Below are 23,562 nucleotides of genomic sequence, written 5' to 3' on the forward strand. Positions count from 1 at the left end.
TAGCGGAAGCTATCGACTACCTCTAGTTTTTCACCCTGGAATGAGATAGAAGTTGTTTCCTGTTTGTTTACAGTCTTTATTGCACCTGAACATCTGCCACAAACAAAAACTAACTTGCTAGTTAACCTGCCTTTGATGTTGCTGCACCTCTTATGTGTCCATAGCTTGCACCGGGTACATCTTATAGAGTTACTACCTACTCCTTTTCTACATACTGAGCAGGGCCATCTACCTGAAGGGGTTTGTGTTTTATCTACCTTCCTACTTATTAGGATTTTGGTTTTAGCTAGGTTGACTCTAAGGCCCTTCAATTCTAGACCTTGCTTCCACACCTGAAACTTCTCCTCTAGTTCTGATTATCAAAAAATTTGTTGCAAATGCTTTTGTTTGTGTTGTGTAAGTTAATGCTTTCATTTTTAAAACTTATATTTTTCACATTTGTTAAAATCAAACATCTGCTTTTTGAATTTAGTTTTGTTGTTGTTGTTGTTGTAGTAGTCTGTGTTATGTTAGAATTGGTTTTAGGGTGTTTCTTGTTCAGCCCATGTATTGGAGTAAACTCCACATTTTTGTAAGGTTCACTTTATACAAAAAGGGCACTTAGCAAGACCGCCGTGTTATGTTGGTAAATAATCTTTATTCTAGTGTAAATAATAATTCTTTCTAATTTGGCACAAGGCCATCAATTTTTAAGGGAAGAAAAAGTTGATTACATTGACACACAATACTTGGCTGGTACTTATTTTTTCTGACTCCCAAAAGGATGGAAAGCAAAGTTGGCAGAATTTGAACTGAGAATGTAAAGAGCAAGAAAAATGCCACTAAGCATATTGTCAGTTCTACTAGGTTACCACCTTAACAACAACAACAACAACAACAATAATAATAATAAGCCTGTCTATTGTAAGCACAAGCTGAAATTTTGTGGGAGGGGGCTAGTCAATTACTTTAACACCAACATTCAACAGATATTTATTTTATTGACCCCAAAAGGGATGAAAAGCAAAGTTGATCTTGACAGAATTTGAACTCAGAACATAAAGATGGAAGAAATGCTGATAAGCATTTTGCTTGACATGCTAACAATTCTATCAGCTTGCTACCTTAGCAGTAGTAATAATAGTAACAACAAAATACATCTTAATGATTTTCTTTAATGACACAATTTGATTTGCTTTTTTCTTTTTTCTTTTTTTTTTCTACAGGTGGTGACGATCGGAGAGTTTTACTTTGGAATACGGAGAAGGCATTGTCCGATATTGGAGGTCCTCTTAGTATGAAAGGAGAACATAATAGTAACATATTTTGTTTGGCATTTGACAACGAAAATAAAAGAATCTTTTCTGGAGGTGAAAACCTTTTAATGCATTATTCTAAAAAAATATTCTCATTATTGGTGTAGTAGAACTTTTGTTGAATGGGTTCAAACTCTCTTCTATATCAGTGGTTCTCAACCATGTTTTGCCTATGGACGCCTTTGATTCCTATTTTGCCTGGGTGGATCCTCATAACCATTCCATGTTTAAAAAATTCTAATATTTTTATAAGTAAATATTATTAGGAATCGCATAAAACTAATTATTAAAATATTTTGTGTATTGTAGATGTATAACCAGTAGATAAATTTTAACAATGAAATCTTATGTGGGCCCCCAAGGATCATATGAAACCCTGGTTGAGAACCACTGGTCTAAATGGTCTTGAATTCATATCCTACTGCAAACATTGTGTCTCAGAGCAAGACATCATCATCATCAGCATTTAACGTCCATTTTCCATGCTGGAATGGGCTGGATGGTTTGACAGGAGCCGGCAAGGCCAGAGGTTGACCCAGGTTCCATAATCTGTTTTGGTTTGGTTTTTATGGCTGGATGCCCTTCTTAATGCCAACTACTTTTCAGAGTGTACTGAGTGCTATTTATGTGGCACCAGCACCCACATCAATGTTGTGGGTGGGTCTTCTTGAGTGCAGCAATGTGCCAGTGCCACATCTCTCAGTCCTCTGTTATCTTCTTTGTAATGCTCAGGATTTTGAGATCAGCCATCAACGACATTCAAACACATTGTTGTCCATTAAAGAAATCATTGTTTCAATACATAACCATAATTTCATTAAATCTTCCTGCTTAGTGTATACATTGTTTTGATACTATACACTCTAATAAGGCACAGATGTGGCCGTGTGGTTAAAAAGCTTGCTTTCCAGCCATTAGTCTTGAGTTCAATCCCATTGTGTGATATCTCTGTTAAATGTCTTCTAGTATAGCCCTGGGCTGACCAAAGCCTTATCAGTGGATTTGGTAGATGGATCGTTACCAACGTTGCCTTCCTGTCATTTGTGCCAGTGGCACGTGAAAAGACATTCGAGCGAGATCGTTGCAACGTCGCCTTCCTGGCACTTGTGCCAGTGGCACGTGAAAAGTCATTTGAGCGAGATCGTTGCCAGTGCCGATGGACTGGCTCCGGTGCAGGTGACACGTAAAATACACCATTTCGAGCATGGCCGTGGATCGTTACCAATATTGCCTTCCTGGCACTTGTGCCAGTGGCACGTGAAAAGACATTTGAGTGAGATCGTTGCCAGTGTTGATGGACTGGCTCCTGTGCAGGTGACACGTAATACACCATTTCGAGCGTGGCCTTTGCCGGTAAGACATCCGAGCGAGATCATTGCCAGTGCCCCTGGACTGGCCATGTGCAGGTGGCACGTAAAATACACCATTTCGAGCATGGCCGTTGCCAGTACCCGCCTGACTGCCCCTCGTGCCGGTGGCACGTAAAAGCACTCACTACACTCTCAGAGTGGTTGGCGTTAGGAAGGGCATCCAGCTGTAGAAACTCTGCCAAATCAGATTGGAGCCTGGTGTAGCCAACTGGTTTCACCAGTCCTCAGTCAAATCGTCCAACCCATGCTAGCATGGAAAGCAGACATTAAACGATGATGATGATGATGATGATGATATATGTGTGTGTGTACACATAAATGTATATATATACAGGGTGGCCCAAAAGTAGGTTTACAGTTATTCAAACTACCTCTTTCACATTCGTATATTAACATTTTAGATCTTAATTATAAAAAAATATGAAACCATATTCTATGCTAATTTAATTAATTTTGTCAAGCTCCCTTTTCATTTTGTAAGATACAAATTTAAATGTAATAAAATGTGTTAAAAGAAATTTAAAGTGACTACTTGATAACTGTAAACCTACTTTTGGGTCATATATATATATATATATATATATACAGATGCATATATACACACTATACACACACACATACACGTATATACGCTGTTTAGAATTTATCATTGATTACATATTTTGACCCACCATACAAGTCTAGTTTCCTCCACTTAGTGGCTTTATGATGTTTTAAAGTGTATATTTATGGGGTGTTGTCAAAGTTTTAGCAAAACAAAATTGTGTTGCTGCCATCCTTAAAATGTCAGAAAATACTGGATGTGAGATATTAACTGTTGACCTTTGACTTGTAGGCCAACAATAGATTGACTAGTAGAATAGTTCTGTGGTATGAACTAGCACTAGTCTCCAATAAAGTAAAGTACTGTGGTGTTGGATAATCTATAACTGTCTCATATCATTATGTTAATTGTCGATAGTATAATTATATAAGCTCATGAAAACCACATGCTCATTTATGTTGGCTTGTAGTGGTCAAACAGCTCTGTTAACTGAAAACTTCTTTGGTGTGAAATATAGCTGTTGTTGGATTGGCACTTTGAAATCACTGATTACATCTTTCACATTTCAGAAGTTACTGTTATTAACAAGAATTAATTCTGCTATCTTAAAAGGATATTTCTGCAGAGAGATCTTTGATATATTTATTATCTAGTTTGAAAGACATCTTATACTTGTAAAGTCAGATGAGAGCATGGAATTAATAAATAGATTTATTTCTATTAAGCGTGGGAGATACAGAAGATGGTTACTTTGATGAAACAGAGCAGCCTGAAATTACAAAAGAGGAGGCTGTTCATGAGCAAAAGATTTCATTTGCGTTTAAGTTTACTTATGAGATTGTAAGAATATCAGATTGTGAGAATACCAGATTGTGAGAATACCAGATTGTGAGTGCTGATCTGTAGTAGAATAGCTTATCATATATTATAAAGTTAGATTAATAAACCCATTAGTTTCTTTTATTCTTTTACTTGTTTCAGTCATCTGACTATGGCTATGCTGGAGCACCACCTTAAAGGGTTTTAGTAGAAGAAATCAACCCCAGGACTTTGTAGTCTTTGTAAGCCTAGTACTTATTCTATTGGTTTCCTTTGCTGAACTGCTATGTTGTGGGGATCTAAACACATTAACATCAGTTGTCAAGCAGTGGTGAGGGGACAGACACAAAGACATGCACACATAAATATATTTGTATATATTTATGTGTGTGTTTATATATGTGTGTGTATATATATATATATATATATATATATATATATATGATGGGTTTCTTCCAGTTTCTGTCTACCAAATCCACTCATAAGGCTTTGATCAGCCTGATGCTATAGTAGAAGACGCTTGCCCAAAGTGCCACAATGGGACTGAACCCAGAACCATGTGGTTGGGAAAGCAAGCTTCTTACCGACTTTTGAAGTGTAAAATATAGTTGGGTTGGCTTCTTGAAATTGTAGTTTACAATATGTGGTTTATGTGTTCTCTTCTCTAGTAATTATCTGATCATTCTATCTCTTTTCATCTGTAGGTAATGATGAATTAGTTGAAGTCCATGATATAGAGAGGTAAGATTTTTGCATATATGATACTTCTCTTATTTATATTTAGTCATTTACAAGATGTAGTATCAGAAATATTCTCTAATTCTTTCACCATTTAGGTAACCGTACAATATATTCCTTGTTTTTCAGTTTCAAGACCATTTATATATTCAGAACTACAAGCATTCTTTTGTCTCAGTTTCCATTTCAGAATGATCCTTTTCTCTTAGAGATCAAAACTAAAAATGCTTATTGTCTTAGATTCTAGACTAGGGCCACCAGTCCCTACTGTCTTAACTAGCAGGTGCAGAAATCACTATTGTCTTGTATATTATAAGATTTTACTGGTGCAAGACAATTAATGAGTGTTATGTGACTATTTACTCTGTAGATAATACTAATAACAAACAACTTACCTTTAAAACAATAAATGTTGCTCCACTTTCCCATCATCAGCCTTTAACTGGAAAGCATCCTGATTTTAGCATTATTTGATAGTATTACTCTCTCCTCCACTCGTGCCAAATAGCATGATGATATCTGGGAATATTCAGAGGTTCTTAACTCCTTGTCTGTCCAAAGCTTTTTCATATCTTGTCCTAAACATTCATGCTTGTTTTCAGACTTTTAGTTAGCCCTGGTTTCATATATGCTGAGTAATATAAAGCTTTCCTTTCATAAGTCCCATGTTACTGTGGTGGTTGGAAACATTTGGGAATGTGTATCATATGTTATGCATAGACACCAAGAAATATATTCTTTGTATCACATGTGATATGCAGGACAGGCAAGGGGTTAAAATATACCTGTAATGAGTGGAACGTTAAAATGGTAGTGGTGATAATGACAACACTATAGTTTTGTACTCCTTCATTTTTGTATTTGGCTTGCAAGATTCTTGATGTGACCTTGTGTCTTCAAACAGATTTTGTTGTGTTTATGGTAGGTGTAATGACTCTTATGTGATTAGTTATTTAACCATACAAGCAATTGATTCTGTAACTTAGTAGAATCCATTACTTCACTTATACGACTCAGTAAAAAGGTATGAACATTATTTATCATTTCAGTTATGTCAAAAGTGATTGTAATTGGGTGGGATTGAGAATTGTGGTACAGTGGTTATGAAATTAGGTTTTTGGATTAGGCTACTTATCACAAGTTATCAGTTGAAATGTTACTGTAGCTATTGTATTTGCGTCTCTGGGAAAGGTACCTCATTCTGCTTAGCTCAGTCTATCTGGCTGTAAATAGTTGTCTCCTTCCAGCTGCTGTATTGTTGGAATTAACCTGAAAATTACTCCTAGCAGTTTTGAATGTACAATTTTAGATAGAAAGGCCTGAGAGTGAAATCACTGTGGAAATGTCAAAACAGAAGAGGCAAGTACAAGTACATCTGATGGGTCTAGATCATTGGTTCTCAAACAGGGTCCATAAGACCATTGGGGATCCACATAAGATACCATCATCATCATCATCGTTTAACGTCTGCTTTCCATGCTAGCATGGGTTGGATGATTTGACTGAGGACTGGTGAACCAGATGGCTACACAAGGCTCCAATCTGATTTGGTAGGGTTTCTACAGCTGGATGCCCTTCCTAACGCCAACCACTCAGAGAGTGTAGTGGGTGCTTTTACGTGTCACCCGCATGAAGGCCAGTCAGGCGGTACTGGCAGCAGCCACGCTCAAAATGGTGCATTTTATGTGCCACCCACACAAGAGCCAGTCCAGGGGCACTGGCAACGATCTCGCTCGAAAGTCCCACGAAGGCCAGCCAGGCGGCACTGGCAACGGTCACGCTCAAAATGGTGCATAAGATACCGTTGTTAAAATTTATGTGCAACAAATTGATTATAGTTTACAATACTCAAAATATTTTAACAATTTTTTAAATACAATTTCTTATAATATTTAAAAATAAAATATAACAGGATTTTTCAACATTTTGTGTCTTGTGCCTAGAATAGAAAAGAATATTGATTTTTTTTTTTTTTTTAACAAGAAAGTGTTCTCAGAATTGTTAGTAGATCACACAAAATGCTTTGTAGTATTTCTTTGATCTCTCTATGTCCCAAGTTCAAATTCTGTTGAGGTCAGCTTTGCCTTTCATTCTTTTGGAGTTGATAAAGTTAGTACCAGTTGGATACCATGATTGATGTTATTGACTTTCTGACATTTTGTAAAATTACTGGCCTTGTCCCAAAATTTGAAGCCATTATTAATTTCTCCATTAATTTCTCCATTAATTTTCTTTGTTCAGTGGTGCAATGATTGATATATTCCCACATAAAGATGCTGTGTACGGCCTTACAGTTGATCCAAATAATAATAATGTGTTTGCTAGTGCTTGTGATGATGGACGGATTCTTATTATCGACATCAGGGAACAACCTGTTAGAGGTAAGCCATTGACTTAACATTGGAAACTTTTCTTTGTCAGGTTTTTCAAAGGCTCTAGATTAACTAGATAAGGCTAATATATTTGTTAATGTTCTATTTGACTTGTAGAATAATTAGGAAAAACATGTAGAGTGGAACAATAATGGCAGAAAGCAAGGAGGATGCAGCAATTGCAATGTGTCGGTTTTTATTTTTTAAGTAGTTAGGTATGATTTGAGGGAGATTTGGCTGTTGTTTTAACATGTTGAGCAACCACATAGAAGCTCCTTGTTGGCTCATTATACTTATTTTTTTGTGCAGGAGCAAGGTAGGGGACTGTATTTGTGTCCAGTGAAAGGTTATAAAGCTTGAGAAGTTTTTGTCAATAGATATGTTTGTGAGATGTATATTTGTTGTAGTTAGACTATTTTCTGCATGCTACTGATACTATGTAATCCAGTACAACTTGTCTCATGGGCAGTTGGTTGGTTGATGTACAACCAAAGTGGCCAGCCCAATTCAGTTTTTGTTAGCAGTGGAGGAGTGTGGAACTCAGTAGGATTAAAAATGAAACCTGTCAAAGAGTGTAATAGCTTCTTATAGAGAAGAAGCCAGTAGCCAACATTACCTGCAGAGGAAACAAGTAATACTAACAGGTTATGTCCCTGTTGAAGTACATGTTAACATAGCAAAATTATGTTGTGTCTCTTGCTGTGTCTCAAAGATTTTTCCATTCTTCCCGAGCATCAAACTAATACACCTGCTTGTTGTTCCCTCACCTGTCTTAATCATTTGTTTTCTGTAAATTTGAACTATGTACATACATACATACATACATACATACATACATACATATATATATATATATATATATATATATATATATATATATATATATATATATATATATATATATATATATATGTATAATCATATCAGGACAATTACCTGCCCTAGGACAATTACCCCTCCCTCCATAGGACAGTTCCCCCCCGATGACAACTACCCCCTAGGACAATTACCCCCTTAGTTAATTACCCCCTCTCCAATATATTAAGAAGTTTTAAATCATCATCTGTTGTCCTCAGGGGTAAATGTCCTTAGAGTGGGGGTTATTGTCCATGGAGGGGTAAATGTCCTAGACTCATATATAATACATGTTTTTATATTTTTAGATGAGTTTTGTTTGGCTGAATACACCTCCTCAATGCATGCTGTGATGTACAATCCTATGGAACCACGGCTTCTAGCTACAGCTAATGTCCGAGAAGGCCTTGGTCTCTGGGATATCCGTAAACCCCGCACGTAAGATGTTTTTTTTTCGTTTTTACCTGATGTTGAAAAGTAATTTTTTCTAAACCTGCATTGTGGTGTTGAAGATTGTATCTTTGGATAGATATACTGGAGCTAAATTCCTGGTAATATTTGTCTATTCCTGGTAATATATATATATATATATCCCTTGCAGCCTTCATTTAGAGGCATTTCCTTACTCTGTAATAGGGGTTCTCAACCATTTTTTATCTATGGATCCCTTTGATTACTCTTTTATTCTGGTGGACTGCCAAAGCTATTTGATGTTTAAAAACTAGTTTTATGGAAACATCTCTCAAAATTCCTATTTTGTTTTCCACACATTAACTTGTGTAGGTTGAATTGTGTAAAATGTTAGAGATAGAAGTGTAGCTGTTTCTTCCAGTACATTCCAATACATATGTCTAAAAGAAATAAAATACTATTGTGGGTCCCCAATTTTCTATTTTGATACATTGACCCCCACAAGAATTTTATATGGACCCTCAAGGGCCATATAGACCCCAGTTAAGAACCACTGATCTATAAGGTGAATAAAGAGAAAGAAAAATTCTTTCTCATTTGGAATATGAAGAGATCATTGCAAAAAGGATGCATCAACCAGTCATCTTTAACTACAAGAATTATTTTTGTGTATTTATTACCAAAGCTCACAATCTGTCACATTCCCAAGCTTGTTTATATGTAGCTAACAATTTGGTATAGCTGGACATTGAACTGTTTTGGCAACAGTACATTTTGGCACTGAAGACAACCCCCATCTTACTCCATGCATGCATACAAAAATATACACATACATAGAGTTATGACTGGCACCCGTGCCAGTGGAGTGCTAACAGCACCATCCGAGCGGGATCACTGCCAGAGCAGTGGTCTCGCTCCCGTGCCGGTGGCACGTAAAAGGCACCATTTGAGCGCGATCACTTCCAGCTTTGTCTTACTGGCACTTGTGCCGGTGGCATGTGAACAAAACATTGGACTGACTCCTGTGTAGGTGGCACGTAAAAAACACCATTTGAGCGTGGCTGTGGCACGTAAAAAGCACCCACTACACTCTTGGAGTGGTTGGTGTTAGGAAGGGCATCCAGCTGTAGAAACTCTGTCAGATCAGATTGGAGTCTGGTGTAGCTAACTGATTCGCCAGTCCTCAGTCAAATCGTCCAACCCATACTAGCATGGAAAGCGGATGTTAAATGATGATGATAATGATGATAGAGGAAGGGAATGAGGGACACAACATATGCATACAAATATAACTCGATGCTCACACATATACAGAAAGAGAAAGAGAGAGAGATGGAGAGAACAAGAGAAACACTAAAATGTCTGATGCCAAATCAGTAAGTGTTGAGTCAATGATGCCAAATTGGCAGCACCAAAACAGCTGTGCCAAAACGTCTCAGAACCTGTCACAAAAGGGGTTAATCGTTTATTTTTAGCCAGATGGGTTGAACGAGTTTGTAGTATCTTTCCACTTGTATTTCTTATGTTTAAGTTATTATGTTTCATATTTTTGTAGCTCTGTGTTACGTTACGAAGGCACCGGTCACCATGTACAGCAAAGTTGTATGAGTGTCCGTATTAATTCTCTGGGAGATAAAATTATTGCTCTCCGTCGTCGATTACCACCGGTCCTTTATAACTTCAATAGTCCGACCCCTATCTGTGAATTTGACCAACCTGGCTACTATAATTCATGTACAATGAAAAGTTGCTGTTTTGCTGGGGACCAGGATCAGGTATCAGTTATTTCTTTTCATTACATTATGTAAATATTTTGTGCTCTTGTAATTTTCTCATTAACTTCTTTGTATCTTACAGTTCTATATTTAAGAGATGAGGAATTCATCATCATCATCATCATCGTTTAACGTCCGCTTTCCATGCTAGCATGGGTTGGACGATTTGACTGAGGACTGGTGAAACCGGATGGCAACACCAGGCTCCAGTCTGATTTGGCAGAGTTTCTACAGCTGGATGCCCTTCCTAACGCCAACCACTCAGAGAGTGTAGTGGGTGCTTTTACGTGTCACCCGCACGAAAACGGCCACGCTCGAAATGGTGTCTTTTATGTGCCACCCGCACAAGCCAGTCCAGGGGCACTGGCAACGATCTCGCTCGAAAATCCTACAGGAGCCAGTCAGGCGGTACTGGCAACGGCCACGCTCAAAATGGTGCATCTCATGTGCCACCCGCACAAGAACCAGTCCAGGGGCACTGGCAACGATCTTACTTGGCTTGCCGGGTCTTCTCACGCACAGCCCATTTCCAAAGGTCTCGGTCCGTAGTCATCGCCTCGGTGAGGCCCAATGTACGAAGGTCTTGCCTCACCACCTCAGCCCAGGTCTTCCTGGGCCTACCTCTTCCACGGGTTCCCTCAACTGTTAGGGTGTGGCACTTTTTCACGCAGCTATCCTCCTCCATTCTCACCACATGTCCATACCAGCGCAATCGTCTCTCTTGCACGCCACAACTGATGCTTCTAATGTTCAGCTTTTCTCTCAAGATACTTACACTCTGACGGGTATTCACATTGACATTACACATCCAACGGAGCATACTGGCTTCATTCCTTGCGAGCTTACGTATGTCCTCAGCAGTTACAGCCCATGTTTCACTGCCATGTAGCATGGTTGTTCGTACGCATGCGTCATACAGTCTGCCTTTTACTCTGAGTGAGAGTCCCTTTGTCGCCAGCAGGGGTAAGAGCTCTCTAAACTTTGCCCAGGCTAACATTTGACAGATATTTGTCCTCATCTTGTTTGTTGTTAAGGCTGATGAAGGCTAGAGGATATATCAGCCGAAACGTTGTGTTAACAACAAACAAGATGAGGACAAATATCCGTCAAATGTAAATAATGTAAATAATGTTCTTTGTATCTGTTTTACATAATTACTTAAGGTGGCAGAGTTGTTAGTATGCCTGACAAAATCTTTACACTTTGTGCTCAAATTCTGTCTAAGTTGATTTTTGCCTTTCACCCTTTCAGGGTTGATAAGTATCAGTTGAGGACTAGGGTCGATGGAAATGACTTGCCCCTTCCCCAGAAAAATTTCAGGTTTTGTGTCTCTAATAGAAAGAATTTTAAATGATTACTTAATTTACTAGAAACAACAGTCAAACCTCCTTGAAATCAGACATATTTATTATAAAATGAAGGGTTCATTCAATAATGTAGTCTTATACAATATACTTGCAAAAAATAAGAAAAAAAAAAAAAGAATGTAATGGTCATGGTTGGGGTGTCTTTGCACATAGACCTACTGGACTGGGACTGACCTGGGGCTGAATAAAAACAATGTCTGCTTATCTCAAGGTTTCCCCCTCTGGGATGGCAGGAATATTTACTAAATATGGATATTGTGTAGTAATCAATTTTTTTTCTCTTATACTTATTTCAACCATATTGTGGCACCACCGTCAAAGGTTTAGTCGAACAAATTAATCCTTGTATGGTCTTTTGGTAAAGCCTGGCACTTATTCTATCAGTCTCTTTTGCAGACAAATATGACACAAATGCAAAGACATACATACATACATATATTTGTGTATGTAGTTTAAATTTACAGAAAAACAAAAGACAAAGACAGGTGTAGGAACAACAAGCAGGTGTATTAGTTTAATGCTTGGTGAAAATTGAAAGGTCTTTTACATTTCGAGTCTATGCTCTTCAACAGAATGGAATTAGAGGGAAAAAATGGAGAGAGAAAAACTGTGTAGAGTTCAGCAGAGCATGGTTTAATGGTTAGGGTGTTGCATGAAAGAAATTGCTTTTCCAAGTTCAAGAATTAATTTAGTCCTATATATTGATGTTTGCCAATATCTTGGAACATTCCATGATGCTGTATTGCTTTACTCTCTATATTCTGTCTCTAATTTTTCACCTCTTGTAAGTTTCCTTCTCCTTAGTGTTTCTCTTTTTCAATATAATATGCAGTCCTTAATTTTGGGAACTTCATTACTACGTAAAATTTCGTTTGTGTCCATGTACCTCTGCTAAATATTGACTTCAAGTGTCTAATTATATATTTATAGTCTTAAATTGCCCATTCTCTAGACAATATTATTTTAGTAACACTTAAAATGTTTATTCTGTGGACATGTAATATCATAACTCATATTATCTGTCCTCTGTAAAGTAAACCTTTTGTTGTAAATATACATGTTTAGAAGTTTTCAATTTATTTCCATTTTTAGTACATTCTGTCTGGCTCTGATGATTTTAATTTGTATATGTGGAAGATTCCTGAAGACTTATCGAAAAGTAAGTGTTTTCTATTCAATTTTAATACTTTGAATTCTTGAGTATCCCTGTCTTGCATTACTTTTCATCATAACTGTTACACTGGTTGAAATTAATTAATTAATTCATTCATTCATTCTTTTTTTCTTTCTCCCTACTATTCTTGGGAAAGTCATGGGATTTGGGACCTCAGGTACCTTCTCCAAAGCGTGCTATCAGAAGCAACTATCATTACACTTTGCAGCTAGATTCCCAAGCATTGACCGAGACTAGATATTATCCAACTATTTCATTCTTAGTCCATCCCTATGTCTTCTGGCAGTTGGCTTGGCTTGGTTTTAAAAATCCATCTTGTGATTCTTGCCTGTAATTCAGTTTCTAAAGATGTAACCTGGTTTGCTGAGCTGGATCTAGCTTCAAATCTCACTGTATTTTGTGAGAGGAAACATCTCTTCCTGATAAGCTACATTTATTATTCATAAATTCAAAGCCATTTTAGAGTTAAAATTCGTCGGTTTAGTACTTAACAGAGTTATTCCACTTTGTTATAGTTAATTATGATTATCATCTTCTAAATGCTACAATTGATATGATTTTTGTTTTGCTATTCTCATTATCAGGGACCTATGTAAACAGAGCTCACATGGTCCTTAGGGATCACCGATCTATTGTAAACCAAGTGCGATTTAATCCATGCAACCATCTGATAGTATCATCTGGTGTGGAGAAAGTAGTCAAGGTTTGTAAATTTATAAAAGATTGTTTTGAAAACTGTAGTTATTTACAAATTGACACTTAGGGAGAAATTTGTTCTCTTTAGTAAAAAATAATTCAAATGTATCTGTTATATTCAAAACATATTTTTAAAGATACATCATTACTTTTTTACTGTATTTTTCTGTCTTTGGTGGCTCTATAAATTAAGACACTTTTGTGTGTGTGTGTGTGTGTGTGTATGCACGCATGTGTGTGAACCCTTGACTAAACATCACATGAGGGTTACATATAAGCATCATCATGCAAGCAAAGTTGTTCATGAAGAACATGTCTAGCTTTGAGAAAATATTACCATGCTTTGTAACAGATGAAGGTTGGTGATAGAAAGGGCATCCAGCTGCAGAAATTCTGTCTGAACAAATTCTGTCTGATCCAGTCAAGCATGGAAATGTGGATTTTAAATCTCGTTGCATCTCATCTTCATTGCCTTCTTAATCCTTGGAGGGTCATGGGAGCAAAGTCCTCAAATATGCCTTCCTGTCAGAAGCACGCATCTCTAATTGACTTGGATGGATCCCTAAGTGAAACCAACTGAATGCAAGGATATTATCCAACCATCTTGCTCATGGTCTACCCTTGAGTCTCCTGCCAGTTGATTTTGCCTGTAAAACCTGTTCAGCGATTCTTTCCCCAGACATTCTTATCATGTGTGTAGTACTAGAGCTGTGATCGTTCAAATGACCTACAAGATAAAGTGGTGGGAAGCACTGGCTGATAAGGCTGTCAGAACCAAGTTTGCAGAAACTGTTGTATCCAAATTCAGAGAAACCTCCGTATTTAAAATGATGATAACTTCCATCTACCAAATTTCTCTCACAAAGCATTGGTCGTCATAAGGCTGTGATAAAAGACACTTGCTCAAGATGTTGCACAGTGAAATTGAACCTGAGACTACTTAGTTACAAAGTGAACTTCTTAACCACCAGCAATACCTGCACTCATTTGATTTACTGTCCTGCTTGAAGTGAGGTTGGTAAAGTGTATTCACTTGGTTTGGTTTTTTGGACTTTGGTCTTTGCAAAGGTAATTTAAGAAGGAGCTAATTGGGTGTTTTATGTATGTTCTGCAACTAGCTTGGAATAAGATAAGAAGTATTTTTAGGAACGTGTTGCAGTAGTGTCCAGCTATGTTGTTAGTAAAGTAAAGAGACAAAAACATCTTCAATGAAGAACACTGTATGGAATGTTAGATATATCTTCTGTGTATGGCAGTCATGTAACCTCATCTTTCACCCCTTACTCACAGCAGACACTGTTAATTAACACAAATTCTCATAATCACATAATGTAATTATGAATAGATGTTTTGGGATTGATGTGTTTCTTGCTTAGTAAGTTTTAACGTTCTGATAGGTGCTGGTGTGGCTGTGTGGTTAAGAAGTTTGCTTCCCAACCACTTAGTTTCAGGTTCAGTCCCACTGTGTGGCACTTTCAGCAGGTGTTTTCTACCAAACCCTGAGTTGACCAAAGACTTGTAAGTAGATTTGCTAGGCAAAAACTGAAAGAAGACTACCATGGGTGTGTGTGTGTGTGTGTGTGTGTGTGTGCGTGTGTGTGTGTGTGTGTGTGTGTGTGTGTGCACTTGTGCATGCATACCCATACAGGGTGTTTGGGCTAAGTTTGACATAAAAATAACCCACCCTGTACATCCTATTTAGTGGTTGGCATTAGGAAAACATGTCAAGACAGACATTGAATCTGGCGGAGCCTCTGGCTCATCTGTCCTTGTCAAACCGTCCAACCCATGCAAGCATGAAAAAGGGACGTTAAATGATGATGATGAGGCTAAATTTGACAGTTTGCATAAAAAGTAAAGAAAACAATATCCAGTCCAAAACTAAAATTATTTTAAAAAATCCAATAATATCAACTAGATTATGACTGCAAGATAACAGTTTACTCAAAGAAGCTGCCCCTCAGCTTCCACTATGGCCACAAGACAGCTTTGGAATCTGGTGCATGTGTTATCACTGTGTCTTTGGGAAAATCTTTGAAGATCTCCTTCATCTTGGCCACCAGCTCGACCTTGGTGTTGCAAGCAGAGCAATTGGTGTCTTTCTCAACCACACTCTACACATAGTTATATATGGGATTACAATTGGGGGAATTATATATATGTACGTATATGTGTATATTTATGTGTGTGGGTGTGAGTGTGTTTGCGTTCGTGTCTCCTTGTCTTGATTTGGATTATTGTAAATGGATGTCATTCGTTTCCAATATTCTGCAAAAACATGTCTTGGCCTGGGAAAATATTACCTTCCTTAGGCACAGGAAGGGCATCTGACTGTAGGAAATTCTGCTCAATAAACTCCGTCTGACTCATTCAAACATGGAAAACTGGACGTTAAAATAATGACCATGATGATATACTGTTCGTGGTATCATACTTTCTTTAATCGGGTTCATCATAAAACATTCCAGAGTTATTCCCCCTCGTCTTCAAACATGACCAAGCGTTAGCCTTTTGGTGTTGTTTAAAATAGTAGCAACTAGTTGTCTCCCCTTTCGATACCACCCGCATGTGTCTGCCATCGTTCTTTTATACAACTTCCTGTTTTAAAGTGATCTGAATTAAAACTTTCCATCAAAATATTAATGTTAATTTATGTCTGAAGCAAGCAGCTTAATAATAACAGTTATTTTACTAAATTCATTGTTATTTTGGAAATTAAATGAAACAAAAGCAGCGTATTTTATTACAAAGGAGTTAGTAAAATTTAATAAAATAACTTTGATATTATTAAACTGATGGTATTTTTCATCTTTTGCCTTCTTTTCCATTGGTGGGCTTCCACACAGTTTCCATCGACTAAATTCACTCACAAGCTTTGATTGGCATGGGTCTATTGTGGAAAACACTTGTTCAAGGTGTCATGCTGAGGGACTGAACCTGGAACCATGTGGCTGCAATGCGAGCTTCTTAACCACATACCCACGCCTGCACTTATGTTGCATTCATGATTTTTGTGGAAACTGAATCTGCAAGACAATTTTTATTTTCAATTAGTTGCATTTCTAAAACATTTTGGATAACTCTCGACATCAGATCATCATCGTCATCATCATCATTTACTGTCCGTTGTCCATGCTGGCATGGGTTGGACGGTTTGACTGGGCTGGCACTCTGGAAAGCTGCACCAGGATCCAGTCTGATTTGGCATAGTTTTCTACGGCTGGATGCCCTTCCTAACGCCAACCAATCTGAGAGTGTAATGGGTGCTATTACATACCACTGGCACGGGTGCCATTTGCGTGACACCAGTATCTGCCATGACTGATTTTGCTTGGCTTGATGAGTCTTCTCAAGCACAACATAATGCTAAAGGTCTTGGTCATTGCCTCCGTGAGGCCCAACACTCGAAAGGAGCTCAGCCACTTTGCCTCCATGAGGCCCAACGCTCTACCTAAGAATGTTATTTTTTAATATTTAACCTATAGAAAAGTAGCATTGTCCATAACATATTCTCTACTCTTGTGAATGAAGGGATAGGGAAAACTGGAGAAGATTGATATAGTTATATGTTCAGTATATATTACTGCGGACTGAAGAAATTTGAAATGAAGTGTTTTGTTCAAGAACACAACATGCAGCTGGGCTGGGAATTGAAACCTCAATCTCACAATTGTTAGTGCAATACAACTCACCACTAGACCACATGCCTTCACTCATTCCACTCAGCTGTGAATGGGTAACCCTGTGATGGACTAGCCTTCTGACCAGGGGGAAATGTTGGCCTGCTTGCCTAGCTTGTGGGGTGTGGTATCATTCAAAGATTAAAACGATGCAAAGTGCATTGTGACCAGCGATGTATAACAACATCTGATAGTCTGTTCAGTTATGTGATATATTAATGTAGGTTACTGATTGCTAAAGGTAAGGAATAATGTGTAAAATATGATTGTCATGCTTTTAATAAATTGCTTTCTTTTTTATAATTTTCTACTTTGTTTTTGTTTGTTTTAAACAGATATGGAGCCCGTTTTTAATTCCAAGTTCAAATGGCAGTTTAAAAAAAACTTCGAAAATTTCTCAGCCTGAGCGTCCTGTCTACACGCACGAGGAATATATTAACCTAGTCCTGCGCAGTGGTCATGTGATGTCACATGACTATACACATCAATCAATGGAAGAAGACCCTCGTATGATGGCTTTTTTTGACTCTTTGGTACAACGCGAATTAGAAGGCTGGAGTTCCGAGGATGACTATTCCAATTTTTCTACAAATGACGAGGATGAATTTTATGAACGAATGATTCAGGCTCGTGCTGAGCTTGTTGAAATGTCACCTCATCCCAGTTCGGATGAAGAAGAAGGGGGTTACAGTCCTTTCACTATTGCATTTGCTAGTGTGATGAGCACAAGAGATGCTGACAATTCACAGCATCGGAGCAGACCATTGCGATCATCTCAGTCTCAGAACAACAACAACAACAACAGTAACAGCAACAACAACAACAACAACAGCAGCAGCAGTAATAAAACTAACTGTAATGATGATAATAGTAGTAACAAGACTGCTAGTAGTAGTAGCAACAGTACTACTACAACCACAAATACTAACACCACCAGTACAAACAACAACAATACTAACACAAATCTTTCCTCGACCAGTGTAAATTCATCAACATTATTAAATGTGCCATTAGAAAGTGAGGCTATTCCTCGAACTGTCGATGTTGCAAATGGTAGCACTTCGATGCTGGAAGGACAGCAACCTAATAGCAACCGTAAAAGTATTTCTCAGTTGATTGCCCGAAAGAGAAAAGAAAATGCCAACATTATGTTCAACAAAGCCAGGCATATCTCAGCTGTTAAAAAACGAGTCTGTCCTTGGAACCCTTCTAGTTCGGAATCTGACGACGATGGCAACTATCTTGCATCTGTTCAAGCTAAACTAAAGAAAATGGTGTCACCTGCTGCCACCACAACAGCATCTTCTACAGCTTCATCAGTGGATCTGTGGCCCTCACGGAACGGTACCGACTCTCAGCAAAAGCAGAAGGCTTTAGCTGATCTGAAAAAATGGAAGGAACTACGCCATCAAGTGAATGCTTCTAGTTACCAATTGACTGAGAATAAACTAATTGCCCAGACTCCTACTCTGTCCTCCTCCTCATCTTCCTCATCTTCATCATCATCATCATCATCATCCTCCTCAACATCTACCACTTCCTCTTCATCATCTTCCTCATCTTCTTCTTCCTCTTCTTCTTCCTCTTCCTCCTCCCCATGTCTGCAGGACCGGTCGATGTCCACATCGAAGTCACTAGTGTCAGTCAGCAGCTCTGTGTCATCCGCTGTAGCTTCAGCAGAGGGCAAAGGCCATAGGGATGAGATGGAGCTGGGGCCCTACTTGCACAAGGTGGACAGTCAGCCGTGTGCCACAGGGGACAGTCTGCTGAACACCAAGAACAAAAACAACAAGGGCAGCAGCAGCAGCAGCGGCAGCAGCGGCTGCAGCAACAAGATCGATGACATTGCTAAGTCCATGAGTAAAATCACTGGAAGTAACAGCAGTCGAATCACTGTTGCTGGGGTGGCAAAAACACGGGGCACCAACAGCTCACACCCATCATCATCACCAGCCAATACTACTTCTTCTAATTTGTTCTCTTCTGTTGAAAACGACAACAACAACAACAATAATGTTATCATTGCTGCAAATAACCATGACATATCCAACACAACCACCGGCATTGGTAGTGCTATAAATACTAGTAATAACATTGCTAGTAGTAGCAGTAGTAGCGGTAGTAGTAGTAGCTCTAGGAACAGTCCCAGTTTTGAACCTGTGTGGACAGAATTCAAGCGTTTCAAGCACAGAGTGGAGCGTGCTCGTCGTAACTATCGGCAACATAATCAGTTAGAAGTGTCTAGTGATGATGAAGTATGAAATGATAATTGTTTCCAACTTTAGCTTTCTTCTTTACTTTTCTTCTCCTTTCCTTCTTTCTTTCTTTTTTTATTCCATTTTCTTTCTTTTTTTAGTTGTCTGTCTCCTGTGGTCAAGGAGGTCAAAAGGTCAACCTCTTGTTTCACTTTTCTACTTATATTTTTCTTATTTTAAGTCTCTTATTTTTGTCATCTTCTTCCCCACATCATCATGTGTGTATATATATATATATATATATATATATATATATATATATGTATAAAAGAAAACGATGATATATATATGTGTGTTATGATTTGTAAGTTATTTCATGAACAAGAATAAGAGTACTCAATGCATTGTGTAGAGTGATTATATTTATCAAAATATAGAGTGTGTGTATACATACATAACTACATATACATGTGTATGTGTGCATATATATCATCTGATGTTAAATGATGGTTATATATGTATGTATATATACATACATACATACATACATACACACATATATATATATATATATATATATATATATATATATATATATATATGTGGTTGGGTGTATATCTGTTGGTGAATATATTCAATGATGAATACACCTGTTTTTCACTCCACTGGACTCTTTTACTCATTGAGATTTAGTGTCAGCGACTGAGTTTTGCACAGACACTTGTGCCACTAATGTAATCTGTAGGGTAGTCAAAATCACCATAAGTCAGAATGAGACGGCTGGACCTTTGAACTACAGGTACAACCCATCTGAAGGGCTTATAAACACTCACACACACACACACACACACACACACACACAGACTTACTGTTTATCCAATATCACTTACATGGTATGGGTCACCAAGCTAAAATTGTGGTTAAATACATTTGCCCAAGGTGTCATTCAGCAGGATTGAACCTTAAGTCTGATGATTGTGAGTTTAACTTCTTAATTATTTTGCTGTTATGTCATATATATATGTTTGTGTGTCTGTGTTTGTTTCCCAACATCGCTTGTGTGTTTATGTGCCTGTCACTTAGTGGTTTAGCAAGAGAAACCGATAGAATAAGTACTAGGGTTACAAAGAATAAGTCCTGGGGTCATTTTGCTCGACTAAAGGCGGTGCTCCAGTATGGCTGCAGTCAAATGACTGAAACAAATAAAAAAATATATATATACTGTTTATATATATATATATGTGTGTCTATATATATATATATATATATATATATATATATATATAAACACGTATATATAAACATTATATGCATAAACACACATACATACATACATACATATATATATAATATATGTTTGTATGTGTGCGTTTATGTATATAATGTTTATATATATGTGTGTTTATATATATATATATATATTTATTATGTTTATATATATAGGTGCAAGTATGGCTGTGTGGTAAGTCGTTTGATTCCCAACCACATTGTTCCAGGTTCAGTTCCACTGTGTGTGTTCCATTCTTTGAGTGGATTTGGTCGAAGCCTTTTGTATATATATATATGTGTATGTGTGTGTGTGTGTTTGTGTTTGTCCACCACTACAACTTTGACAACTGGTATTGATGTGTTTACATCCCTGTAACTTAGCAGTTTGGCTAAAGAGATTGATGGAGTAAGTACCAGGCTGAAAAAGAAAGTACTGGCGTTGATTCATTCAGCCGAAATTCTTCAAGGCAGTGCTCCAGCATGGCCGCAGTGAAATGAAAGGAACAAGTAAAAGACAAAAGATATATGCATGTGTGCGTGTGTGTGTGTGTGTGTGTGTGTGTGTGTGTATACGTACTGGAACCCTAGACATAAGTGTGTAAGATGAGAGTGTCTCCATTATGGAATGATAAGTATTTTCTTTTTATGGTTCCTCAAATTTCCCCTTATCATACGTCTTCGTTTTATTTGTGTGTTGTGTATGTGATTCTGTCTGTGTTGCCCCTAATCATGTGTCTTATGTGTGTGTGTGTTTGTTTCTTACTCTATGTATTCTTTCGTATTTACGTTCAATGTATGTGTGTGTGTGTGTGTGTGTGTGTTTATGTTGCCTTTCTATTTATGTATCAATTGCTTGTGTGTTGTGCATGTGATTCTGTGTGTGTGTGTCCCCATGAATCATGTGTTTATGTTGCCTGTTTGTGTATCTATTAATTCCTTTGTGTGTGTGTGAGATACTTGAACCTATGTGATGCTCTGTTGAGCAACACACTCTCCAACTCTCCTCCACTTAAACCACAGTTCTCAGTAAGTTGATACTCTTCCAACTGAAGTCCAAAGACAAAGAATTAGTCAACAGTTGAAACAACTCGTTCTTCACTCTTTCATATTCGCATTAGTTATTTTGCTATTATGTTTGTCTACACCACAATTCTCTTCTACACACACTGTCTATTCCACATCCTTGCATTTGTTGGTTCATGTCTAAAAGAAACTGGTGTTTCTATTGAAAAAGAAAAGAAAAGAAGAAAGAAATTTTAAAGACAAAAGAAAATTATCCAATCAAATACTCCACCCCCTTCTTCTTCCTGCTCCAAATCAAATAAACTAATTAAATTCCAAAACATGTTATATTCTGCTAACTTTTCCTGCGATGTATGATAATAAAATATCCCAGCAAAAGTCTTCTTTGTATTTATATAGATAAAGAGTAATGTTTATATGTGCTGTTCAACTCTGATCCTGTTCCAGAAGATCTTACGATCAAAGTCATTGTGACCATGGCCATCCAGTTTCTTGTTTTTTAGCCATTGTGTATCTAGGACTACATTATTTTTGTGTTCTTCCTACTTTTTAAGATGTAATGTGTGATATTTCTAGCAAGTTGTGAGACCACTTAGAGGCTCTCATGACCTGGCTTCTATGGCATATAAACAAATAAAATTACAACACTCCCTTCCCCCTGAACACCTGAACAAGACACCAGTCCTTCACAGGGTTAACTTCCCAGCAATTGTTGGAACTCATTTTACAGTCAAGTGGACTGGAGCAACATGAAATGAAATCTTTGGTCAAGTATACAACACATTGCCCAGTCCAGGAATAGAAACTGGCCTTATGATTGGAAGTGTAACATACTAACGAACGGGCTATGTACCTTTACACTGAAGCATAGCTCCTTTATTGATTTGTATGTATTGTGTATAACCTGTATGTGCATTATCTAGTACAGTGGTTCCCAGTCTGTGGTCTGTGAACCACCAGGGGTCCACGGACCGTAAACTAAATTAAACATTTTATATATGTATATATGTGTGTGTGTGTATATATATATATATATATATATATATATATATATACACATATACATACACACACACGCACATATATATATATATATATACACACACATATATCATCATCATCATCATCATCGTTTAACGTCCGCTTTCCATGCTAGCATGGGTTGGACGATTTGACTGAGGACTGGTGAAACCGGATGGCAACACCAGGCTCCAATCTAAATTTGGTAGAGTTTCTACAGCTGGATGCCCTTCCTAATGCCAACCACTCAGAGAGTGTAGTAGGTGCTTTTACGTGTCACCTGCACGAAGGCCAGTCAGGCGATACTGGCAACGACCACGCTCGAAATGGTGTCTTTTATGTGCCACCCGCACAAGCCAGTCCAGGGGCACTGGCAACGATCTCGCTCGAAAATCCTACGGGAGCCAGTCAGGCGGTACTGGCAACGGCCACGCTCAAAATGGTGCACCTTATGTGCCACCCGCACAAGAACCAGTCCAGGGGCACTGGCAACGATCTTACTTGGCTTGCCGGGTCTTCTCACGCACAGCACATTTCCAAAGGTCTCGGTCAGTAGTCATCGCCTCGGTGAGGCCCAATGTACGAAGGTCTTGCCTCACCACCTCAGCCCAGGTCTTCCTGGGCCTACCTCTTCCACGGGTTCCCTCAACTGTTAGGGTGTGGCACTTTTTCAGGCAGCTATCCTCATCCATTCTCACCATTTTTTTTTTGTAGTTTCAGCTCAGAGCTGTGGCCATGATGGAGCACTGCTGTTTTTGCTACACTGTTATTACTGAGATCCTCCTCTAATATGTGGCACTTGGTGAAGAATGGAGTTTGGTGTAGCTACCCTCATTTGCACCTCTTGCCGTGAGGTAGGTTCATCTGGGACTCTCGACAGGAAGAGGTCCAACCTTGATTTATAAACGTCTACATCAACTTTGTGCATGTTCCTCAGGCTCTTTGGAAGAATATTAAAA

The 23,562-nt window shown here is 38.0% G+C and overlaps 1 protein-coding gene across 1 annotated transcript in view; it reads left to right on the plus strand.

Annotated features, from left to right (window-relative positions):
• Nucleotides 1-19,613, plus strand: part of LOC106875737 (uncharacterized) — a 30,786-nt gene extending 11,173 nt beyond the window's left edge. The window contains exons 2-9 of the mRNA XM_014923985.3: nt 1,206-1,349; nt 4,733-4,769; nt 7,008-7,147; nt 8,302-8,431; nt 9,960-10,179; nt 12,639-12,705; nt 13,305-13,423; nt 17,432-19,613. Coding sequence (XP_014779471.2) covers nt 1,206-1,349; nt 4,733-4,769; nt 7,008-7,147; nt 8,302-8,431; nt 9,960-10,179; nt 12,639-12,705; nt 13,305-13,423; nt 17,432-19,357 — 2,783 coding nt within the window. The 3' untranslated portion in view covers nt 19,358-19,613. The remainder of the gene's footprint in view (nt 1-1,205; nt 1,350-4,732; nt 4,770-7,007; nt 7,148-8,301; nt 8,432-9,959; nt 10,180-12,638; nt 12,706-13,304; nt 13,424-17,431) is intronic.
• Nucleotides 19,614-23,562: the final 3,949 nt, after the last annotated feature.

This window comes from Octopus bimaculoides, chromosome 11 (genome assembly GCF_046866305.1).
Source record: "Octopus bimaculoides isolate indiv1 chromosome 11, ASM4686630v1, whole genome shotgun sequence".
Taxonomy (NCBI): domain Eukaryota; kingdom Metazoa; phylum Mollusca; class Cephalopoda; order Octopoda; family Octopodidae; genus Octopus; species Octopus bimaculoides.